The 11,039-nt window shown below is 42.9% G+C and overlaps 1 protein-coding gene across 1 annotated transcript; it reads left to right on the top strand.

Annotated features, from left to right (window-relative positions):
* Window positions 1–7,539: 7,539 nt before the first annotated feature.
* LOC107289963 (putative P2Y purinoceptor 10) lies at window positions 7,540–8,685 on the top strand. The gene has a single exon (XM_015818793.1). It carries the CDS (start codon window positions 7,552–7,554, stop codon window positions 8,644–8,646), a length of 1,095 nt encoding a protein of 364 aa, XP_015674279.1. The 5' UTR covers window positions 7,540–7,551; the 3' UTR covers window positions 8,647–8,685.
* The last annotated feature ends 2,354 nt before the right edge of the window (window positions 8,686–11,039 follow it).

Here is an 11,039-nt window from a genome sequence, read left to right as displayed (position 1 = left end):
AACACAAATCTGATTGCTTTCTATAAAAAAATTAGCAAATCATCAAGAATGTCAAAGCTTACCTCTACAACACTGAAAAAAATCCTAATATTCCTGATTTTTCCCTCTCCTTGTCTTCACTGAAAATAAAAGCCCCATCAGGGGAAAATATTGTTTATATACTTCAGTATTTTTCAGGATGGGGACGTGATAAACAAAGAAGTTTCGGAAGGTTTCAAAATATTGGCGATATTCTTCTTATTCTTCTATTCCACCATTACAAGAAACATGTGTTAAACTTATAGAGATAAATTAAGCATGGAACTGATTTGTTGTCCTTAGCAAATCTAAGTTTTCTCCAGCCATCAATTAAGCATAATTTGACAATATGAGCAAAAGCAAACATTCAGTAGCATCTCTCTCTCTTTAAATCTAACTACTTACAGCAAGCCCTGGATCAAAACACATCTTACAGGATGTTAAGATTTTTATTGTGACATTCTGGTTAAAATAGCCATTTCAACAGACTGAGAAAGAGTTCAGCTTTCAAAACAATTTCTGATTTTACTTTTCCTGGTTTCATTTTCTAGAGTCTAACCAGATATGTAATGTTGACTATCTGAAATATTCCAGAACGTGTGTGAGATGCCTTCTGTATTTAGTCCTTTGTCAGGTTACATTACTTTCTGCTACAGTTCCTGCTATTATTCTATATCTAAATATAGCAATATAATTAATATAATTGTTTCAGGGATATTATAGACCCTTATGTTGTCAAAAAGGAGCTGTCTACTTTTTCATTCTTCTATCTATACCATTTATCCTGTATTTTTTGAGATTACTTACATTAATCACCAAAGGACCCACTGTAGAGAACAGAATGAGGTATTCTGTAAAGACAATGTATTTACCTGAATGCTGATTCTTTGTACTTAACAATAATGTATTTTTATCTATTTTATCCTGGATTTATATCCTGTACAAGGTGGTCCTCAATTTACAACCGTTCCTTTTGTGAAAAAAAAAGACTTAGGACGATTTGTTCAACTTATGTCCATTGCAGCATCCCCTTGGTGACGTGATCAAAATTTCAGACGCTTGGCAACTGACTCCTATTTATGACAGTTGCCGTGTCCCTGGGTCACCGGATCCTCCTTTTGCGACCTCCTCACAAGCAAAACCAATGGGGAAGACAGATTCTCTCAACCCCCGTGTCACTACCTTAACAACTGCAGTGATTCACTTAACAACTGTGCCGAGAAAGATCATAAAACGGGGTGAAATCACTTAACAACTGTCTCAATTAGCCACAGAAATTTTGGGCTCAGCTGCGATCATATACGTCGAGGACTATCGGTATTTTATTTTTGTTTTCTATTTTTTGATATGGTCATAACACTAATCAATTGATAAACTATTTCTTGTTGTGCTTTCTTTCCGCACTTCCTGTTTTTTTCCCTTTTTTTGTTCTTTATTCTGCATTAGACTGTGTTCGTTTTCATGCTCTCTTTAACGCGTTTAATAAAATGTATGGCTAAAAAAGTTAAAAGAAATAAAGCAAAAAAAAGGCAGGCACCACAAAGTTTTGTGAAGAAGAGGGCAGTTTTTTTAAGGCTCCGCTATCATTGTGATGTCATCGGTTATTTTGGCGTCTCTCCAGAAAGCTGTGGCTGTATTTTAAGTGGGGCAGAGAAACGAGATCCAGGATTTCCTCTCAGTACAATCACAGCTCTGGACCTTCCCTCGTCTTTTTGGAAAAACCTTTTGAGAGCCTGCTCAGCCTTGGAAATTATCACAAAGAGGTTGAAACTGCATGAGAAATCTTGTGACCGAAATGAGCAAAACATCAACGTTCGAAGGAAGCTTCTGTTGCCTTTGTGCTTTTCTGCGGTCATCATCACTTGAAGGAATGCAAACTGCTATGAGGTAAGGCTGTCCTCCTAAAGTCTAGAGCGGGTAGAAAGCTGCAAACTGGGGCATCCTTGTGTCCTTTATTTCAAAGTGAGTTTGCAGGAAAGAATTCAGTTATTGGATACACAGAAGTGGGTTTTGGCCCTTCTGAAGCCTTTGCAAATCAGCAGTCAGTCCCACCCTTAAATAACTGCACCCCTATCATACATTTAAAGTGAAAAACAAGGTTTTCCTGCCAAGGAAATCAACTGAGCAGCGAGGCTTAGCTCTTTTCTTCAGAAAGACTGCTTGTTACCAGGAACGGCCGCAGTTCACTCTTTAATTTAAAAAAAATCTCCTGTTTTATATTACTGTAATCATTAAGATCTTCAGGGTTTGTTTGCTTTTTAATTTATCGGGTGGAAAAACATCACTTTACCAAATGCAAAAAAAATCGTGACCACTTCTTTAGAAAGATTTCCATCCCACCCTTGTTGGGCTGAATAGCTAACTGTGACTTCTGAAAAGGGAAATGACAAAAGGAAAATTGTCATGTGGCTAGAAACAATTAGGATCAAGTTCCAGTTTATTCTTTTCTTGGCAGTCAATGTTAATTTAAACTGTTGAGCATGTGTCTCCCTGAGCATTTGAGGTCTACCAGATTTGGGATGCAAAAATTCAGAAGGAAATATTAAGACACCTCTAAAAAAAGAAACACATAATATGAATTCTCTTCTCCCCTTCTCCTTTAGTGGCTGTCCGAATTTTTGCAGTCCAGATGTGCTATTTCTGCCCTAAGTCTTCTGATTCTTGCAGGATTGACCCTTGAAGATAACAGCCTTAAGTAAGAGCTATCCCCAATCCAAATTGCTTTGATCCCCTAAATTCAAATGTTCCAGGAACTACTGTATCATTGGAATATCTCCCACAGCTTGCGTCTTCCTCAAGTGTGCAAAAGGCGCTTATGAATATGCTCATATTTTTTTTTCTTTTGAGTTTCTTTTGCTCTGGGATGGTCAAGGAATGTGAAAGTATCCAGAGATCCTACAGAGTTAGGGCTTTTCTCCTGTAAGCCACCAAAAAAAAATTCTGCTGGTGTAATTTGGGGCACCTTCACTGCTGACCCTCATTTTGCCTCTGTAATGAGCCGTAGAGAGTGTAGAAGGACAGAGGAATGATCTATTTCCAAGGCAATCATCAGATAAACATGGCTTGGCTCCAGACCAAGAAAGCGGTTTGTGCTTCGGAAAGTACCCCACTCCCCTTAATTCTCATCAAGTTAAAAGAAAGAGGAAGGAAGGCACATTCAGACTTACAAGATGTTGTTTCTATGGTTGTTCTGAAAAGGCAACTGAACTTTCTTGCATTTTTTTCCTTGAAAACATTTTGCTTCTCATCCTTTCTGAACCGAAGAAGTTAACTGGATGAGAAGCGAAACGTTTTCAAGGAAAAAAAAAAACCCAAGAAAATTCAGTTGCCTTTTGGGAAAGCAACTTTGGGACCACCATGAACTGGATGATTTGAGAATCTCCATAAACATTTGTTCTGATAAATGCAGTTTTAGATTCAAGAATCTTTCCCTGCATGCTTGGTTAGGTTGAAAGTTCTGAGTTTAGGTCAAGGTCCACCGAGTTCCCATCGTTTTCCTGAATGAAGAGTCATAACTTTTTTTGGGAGAAAGGGGCACGTGACTCTTTAATTACACAATTTTGGAAAAGATCATCACCCCACATATTGCAGAAGTGAAGCTCTCTCCCAGAGCAGTGGATGAACAGGCATGTAGGCAAAAGGTCTGTACAAATGGTACAGTGGAAAACATCCCATTGCTAAAAATATAAACAAATTAAAACCATCCATGGAACCCTCAAAGTTAAAACAGCAGCTTGGAGATATCAGAATGTTGGGCTATCAACCAGGAAAGGGGTGGGGAGACCCTTTGGACTTAAATAATAGTTAAGCCAACACCCAACTGTGGCTACTTTCCTCCTAAGAGAGTTTGGATGAATCAGCAGCAAGAGAAAGAAAAGGAACAGGGTAGAAAGTTTCAAGCAATGTTGAACCTTTAGATTCCCACCATACACAAACCCAGCAGCTGAGATAGGAAGGTATAAAAATAGTCTGTAAACAAACAGACCCAAAATAGAAATGGGTAGCCTTAGATGATTCCTGCAAATGCTGTAATGAAGAACCTCTGTTTCTAGTGGTGTTTTATTTTATTTATTAAATTTATATGGCCAACCATCTCACTTGCCTGGGATTCTGGGCGGCCTTGCATAGTTAAAACACAAATAAAACCCAAGTTTTCTACTATTAAAAAGAAGGGTTTTTTAAAAAAATAAATAAATCAAAAGCTGCATTTAAAATCGCAATTGTGGAAAAAAAAACAGAGGAAGGTGCACTCTAACTATATATAATATAACCATTTAATAATCTCCATATTTCCTTCATATTCCCAGATCTGATGATACATCCAATTTTTCAGGGTCTTCTGAAAGGCTGGCGGGTTTTTTTTTATTTATTTGTTTGGGTCAGAAGCATCATTATTATAATTTTATATGTAGATATAAATACAAACAGAGGGGAGCTGGCTCAGCACTTAAAGATGCTCAGTTTGTCAGCTGACAACCCACGTTTGAGACCCGTGTGCTGTGTGATGGGGTGAGCTCCCATTCCTTGGCCCAGTTCCTGCACACCTACCAGTTCGAAAGCATGCAAATGCAAGTAGATAAATAGGTACCACTTTGGTTGGAAGTTAACAGAGTTCCCTGCACCTCGGCATACAGTCATGCTGGCCACATGACCAGAGAAAGTGTCTTTGGACAATGCTGGCTGTTCTGTCCCAGCCTACGTGAGTCTTTGTTAGGCTCACAAGGAGAAACCCCTCCTCCAACAAGTAGTCTGGAACCGCAGGAAAAAACCAATCCCCTTCTATTATTCACAGACCTGAGTAAATGTCCAAAGGCAAACAAAACACAGTTCACTGAAACTTGATTCCTTAACACAAACGGTTGCCTTCAGCAACCAGCACCTCCCACATCTTCCCTTTTATTATGCAGCCAAGGCGTGGCTTCCTAATGCCTTCTCCTTTGCCTTTGGAGCCGCCCCATTGCATTCCTCTGTCCGACTCTCTTGGCTTGCCGGCGTTTACGTGCATCCTGGATATCTTCCAGCTGTGAGTTATCACTGTCCAACTCAGACTCCCAGCACAGCTGTGTCTCAGCCTGAGCGTGAGTAGAGGGGCCAGGCTCCTCATCAGACTGTTAAGACTTGGAGCTCCTCAGAGCCTTCCTCTGACTCTGATGTCACTCCAGGCCCTTCCTCCTCCTCCTCTGATTCCCCAGACTCAGCTGCCGGGTCCACTGGCTGGCGAGAAATCACAACACTGGCTCCCTTGGCTAGGAAACGGAGATGAGCACCGTGCCCTAGAGTTGGACATGACTGGACAGGGAAAACCTTGACCTTTATAAATACAAACATCTGAACATAAAATTTAAATTGTGTAAAAGCTTAATTTAGGTGCGCTTGCCCTGAAGCATGTAACATCGATCGCATTCTGTTGTGCTGTCATGAGGTCTACAAATCTCCATATTCACAGTAGGAAGTTGCCAACTGTCCCCATTTATTCAAGGAAACTCTTGATCTTGCCGTGCCCATGAGCAGTCTGTTTAGCGATTTCCAAACTTCCCAGTTTTCATCATGGCCAGATGCTGGCCATGTGTTGGCAAGGATAGGGGCCACTCATACTTTGGGGAAAATAATGTGCCAGAGGCCGGGGGTTGTGGCAGAAAAGTTTCTCTTTCTGAATCATGCCAAATGACGGGCAACTCAGCCATCAGCCAGGCCGGATGGGACGGGTAGATGTATTTGGGAAGAGGTAGACTTTCAAATACAAATAGTCCTTGATTTACATCCATTTAGTGACTTGAAGATTACTGATAGCTCCCAGCTGCCAACATTGAGCTACCTGGAGTGAAACAGGTAAGCTAGACATGTTTATACTATTTTAGATTCTACGTTTCACATTTTGTGTTCTTATCTCTTGTGTTTTTCTCAAAATGTGATGTGAGCATGCCACACAATATATAATAATAATCTCATTTAAGCAAGAAAGCTTGAAGAAATTGTAGATTCTCAGTGGCAAATGAGGCTTTGAGAGGTTTTTGCTGGCTTGTGACTTCTGCTACATTACTCACAGCAAAGTATCCGCAGGAGGAACAATCATTAAGCAGCTTAGAATCAGCGGACAGGAAGGAAAGAGAACTCATTTAAAGCTGGCTCATCTTGCAATGAATGGCCTTGCCTTCCATTCATGTCCATCCACCCCTTGACGTAGAGCAGGATTTTAACTCCCTGGTTAAAAATAATTATAACTTAGGTTCCTTTTCCTATGTTGGTCATTCTTTCCCTTCCTCCGTGTGATTTAATCCATGGAGCTTGCAGAAGCAAAGAAGCCAGAGAACTGTGCCTTCAGAACTAAATTGGGTAAGAACAGCAGCTTTCTCGATTTCCAGATATCTTGGATTTCAAATTGCAACATAATGTGGAGTTTCCAGCTAGTTTGGGAACTTGCGATAAGGTATGTCTAGCTGATGGTATAAGGATAATGTCGGCTGCCACCTTAGGCTTCCTTGTGCTTCGCTGCTATGTAGTGACAGACTGCCATGAACAGTGGGGAGGGGGAATGAAGGGTGGAAGGCTTGGGGAAAACGAAAGTAAGTGCTGTATCTCCTTGAGAAGCTACCCCAAGGTCACCTAGCTGGAAGGAGGGAGCCCCATACCAAACCACAGCTTGGACTGACTGTTATGAAAACATCTTGCCTGAACCTGATTGGTTACAATGGGGTGGACAATGAGAGATTGTTAAGAACGTAGGGATTTTGGCGCGCAATTCTCAGTTTTGGCTTTGCAACACTGCAATGCACTTGACCTCTAATAAACTATACCAGTGATGGTGAACCTTTTAGAGACCGAGTGCCCAAACACTGCCCCTGCCCCTGCTCCACTCCCTGCTCCGCCCCACCCTGCCTGCCTGCAGGGCCACTCACCGCCTCTAGGGCCCACCGCAGATTGCCCAAGCAGCCCAGCAGTGCCATGGCGGCCACGCCCTCTGCCCACACCCTGCAGCATCAACTATGCCCGTTGGGGTGTGAGGGCAGAGTCTTGTCTACGCTAGCTGGCTGCCATGTCCTTAGCTGTGCTGCTCCGTGTGGGCCACACTCAGGGGCGACTCTCCTCCAGGGAGGCTGCTGGTGAGGAGGGGGTCGCGGGCAGAGGCAAAGCTGGGGCAACGGCATGTGTGCCCACAGAGAGGGCTCCGAGTGCCACCTCTGGCACCCGTGCCATAGGTTCGCCACCACTGAACTATACCTTTCTCAACAAATGGAGCCAAGGATCGTTTCTATCTAGAGATTTAAGTTGTGGCAGATCCGATAGATTCTTGGTTTGGAAGAGGTTTGGACTAGAAGACCTCCAAAGTCCCTTCCAGCCCTAGGATTCTATGGTTCTTCTGAAGTGACCATATGATTTGACCAATGAACGTGGCATGTGTGTTCAAGGCTGCAGCCTTCCTTTCTCACCTGTCTCTCTGTAGAAGGAAATAAGTGTCTGCTTCTGCTTTTGCTGTCCTTCACAGGGATTTGCTCAGCCACCACTGTGCTCAGGAACTTCACTGACCGGACAGAGATGCCGGCTGACAATTCTTCCGAAAATTGTTCCGATCCTTCCATGGGTTTCCAGGCCTCCTTATATGCAGCGACGTACGTGATTATTTTCATCCCTGGTCTGGTGGGCAACAGCCTTGCTCTGTGGGTTTTGTGTTGCTTCATCAAGAAGGAAAGCAAAGCAGCCATTTTCATGATGAATTTGGCCGCAGCTGATCTGGCTCATGTCCTCTCCTTGCCTTTGAGGATGTACTACTATATCAACCACAGCTGGCCCTTTGGGGGCTTCCTCTGTCAGTTCTGCTTCTACCTGAAATACCTCAACATGTACGCCAGCATCTGCTTCCTCACTTGCATCAGCATCCAGAGGTATCTCTTTCTGCTTCATCCCTTCCGAACCAAAAGTTGGAATTACAGACATGATGTTGCCGTAAGTGCTATGGTCTGGATCGTGGTGGGGGCTGCTTGCTTGCCCCTCCCAATCCTGAGAAGTCCTAGCTTAACCAACAATGCCAATACCTGCTTCGCTGACCTCGGAGTCAAACAGTTAACAAGGGCAGCCTCCGTAGCACTGATGGTGGTAGCTGAGCTCTCTGGATTTCTGCTCCCTCTTGTAATAATCCTTTACTGCACGTGGAAGATGAGGCAGTCCCTGCAGGATCCCCACGCTCCGTTGCAACAGGCTGACGAGAGGCGGAAAGCTTGGCGTCTGATCTTGGGCTGTGCGGCCGTCTTCTTCATCTGCTTCACCCCCTACCATGTGAACCTCCCGATCTTTATGATGGTCAAACAAGGTGTCTTTGGAAGCTGCTTGGTCCGTCACCAAGTTCTGAATTTCCACTCCATTTCTTTGTGCCTTGCAAGCCTGAATTGCTGCTTGGATCCAATTCTCTACTATTTCATGACATCAGAATTTCAGCAAAGGCTATTCCGACACAGCGGGGCTGCCTTCCTGCACCGGTTCATCCGTTTAGACAACATCAGGACTGCCGTTTCCACTGCCAAAGAGCAGGAGGAGGTTGGGAAGAGAAGCGAAAATGTTTTAATGGCCTATTTCCGATCCTTTCGGCCTCAAAGACTTGAAAATGATAGCCTGGCGACTCCTCTGTCTTCTTAGCTAATCAATGATACACAGAGGTCCATATCGGAAGATCTCCCATTGTTTTGATTCCTCAAGTCTTGATGATTCTGGGCTGGATTTATGGACTTGGATCTGCTGAAAATGATTGTGTTGGGTTGGTGATGGGTGAGATGTAAGTTCTACTCAGGATGATTCACAACAGATGTTCCATGTGGCCACGGCTTGATGGGACAACTAATGAATTAAGTTCTGGAACCAACCTGTTTCTTGAAGTAGGAACCTAGTTTATGATGCGTGTGCTGCAGCCACAGATACCCCAGAGCTTTTGTTTTGCAACAAATCTTAAAAATGAATCAGGCGAGGGCCAGAGAAGCTGAGGTCCTCAAGGGGAAATCCATGAGCACATCCGATGAGCAATGTTAATTTCTTTGAACCTCAAGAAAACATTATCAGATTAGATGTGTGGTTTTTGGTTTTTTTTACTGGGCAAAATGCTTTAGGGACGGAAAAGAACATCATCCTATATTATAGACAGAGTTTAAGAAATAGGCTCTGTCAAATTGCTTACATGAATTTAATGGTTTCAGATCCATCAGACAGATAAGAGAGATCAAAGTAGAAGGGAGATTATTTCCATCGCTTTTCGAAACTTGTGGTGCAGTTTGTAACTTTAAAAAAATAATAATCTGGGGAAAGGCATACAGGTATAAAAGGCATGCAGAAAAAAGCTTAGGAAGGAGAAAAACATATCACCACCCCCAGAGCCATTCAAGTACACAGAATGATGTGCTTTCAGAGAAATAGGCACAGAACGCATAACGCTGTGCAAACTTTTTCTGAACATCTGTAAATGGTCACCACAATGAGGAATTTAGGGGAAATGAAATGGGCCATTTTGTTTTTTTGTCACCATTGTTAGCAAATAAAAAAAAAATCTCATTATAATGTCCTGGGGGATCAGTGGTAAGAAATACAGAACCCAAACTAAATATCTGTGAAGAGTCATCCAGATCATAACTGTCTCAATAATAATAATGATGATGATAAAGTTGGAAGGGACCTTGGAGGTCATCTAGTCCAACCCCCTGCTGTGGCAGGAAACCCTATACCATTTCAGACAAATGGCTTCCTTGAGGAAGAAGTGAAAGTCCACATTTTGGATAGAGAGGATCGTTGGTTTGAAAGAGGGGGTAACAGAATCCATCGGTGTTAGAATTGAACACCACCCATCTCCAGTCCATAATGCAGAACTTGCAGTGGTTCCAAGAAGATTCCACAACTAATTTCACCTAGTTCAGGTGACCCTGAGGACACAGATAAACCCCCAAGTGGCCTCAAGAGCTCTCAGGGAGAGTACTAACGACCAGATGAGTGCAAAGAAATGTAATTCTTCCATCCCTCACCATCCTATCAGAACCTATTCTTATATCCAATCCAATCTTAACTCTCAGTACCTATCCTTCCACCCTCACACACCCACACACTCACACACACCTCCATCAGAACTGATGAAGCTTCTTGGGTGAGAAGCAAAATGTTTTCTCTTCTTCCTCAAGGAAAAAAACAATTCAATTGCCTTTGAGACCACCCAAACTAAACCGTTTGTTTCATTCATTAATCAGGGATTCACCATCCCTTTAAATTGTGATCCTATGAAACGGGACTATTTTAATACACTGTATTTTGCTCCTATGCCAGGAGGCTGAAAAGGTTAACGTGTAAAAACTGGAAATGCTGGGTGGAGAGGAAGGTAAATTGTGTGGGGAGAAACAGAACCCTTATCAAAATTCTGCTCTCCTCTTGATTATGATGTTTTCTTTTCTTTTCATATGTACAAAGGCAAGTGGAAAGCCATAAGGGGGTTTGGATGGCATTCTTGGAAAAAGAAATCAGAAAATCAGAAAGGAGTTTACAGGCAAACCAGATGCCAGAAAAAAAAAAGGAGAGACTAAGTCAAACTTGCCAATGGATAAATTCAGTCATTCCAGTCTGCTACACCACAGATCTATGAGGACATGGGTCCCTAACCTCCGGGCCCTGGACAGTCCACAACCTGCCAGGAACCCCAGTGTGCAATAAAGCAAACCGCATCCATGCATGTGGAGGATGCAGGCAGCACACAAACACACACACACACACAGTCTGTGGAAAAACCACCCTCCGTGGAACCAGTCTCTGGCACCCAAAAGGTTGGGGACTGCTGTGTTAGGACTACATTTTCTCCCAATTTGGAGAAAGGTGGCCACTAAGTCTGGATTGACATCAAAATTGGTGGTACTGGGGAGATTATTTAACATAATTTATTGTTAAAACTGAATGTGAGCCAGTTTGGTGTAATGGTTAAGGCACCAGGCTAGAAAACCAGGAGACCATGAGTTCTAGTCCTGACTTGGGCACAAAGCCAGCTGGGGTGACTTTGGGCCAGCCAC

Source organism: Protobothrops mucrosquamatus, unplaced genomic scaffold (assembly GCF_001527695.2).
Source record: "Protobothrops mucrosquamatus isolate PMUCROS unplaced genomic scaffold, P.Mucros_1.0 scaffold790, whole genome shotgun sequence".
NCBI lineage: Eukaryota > Metazoa > Chordata > Lepidosauria > Squamata > Viperidae > Protobothrops > Protobothrops mucrosquamatus.
The sequence above is the reverse complement of the archived record's forward strand: the minus strand, read 5'-3'. Positions and strand labels throughout refer to the sequence as shown.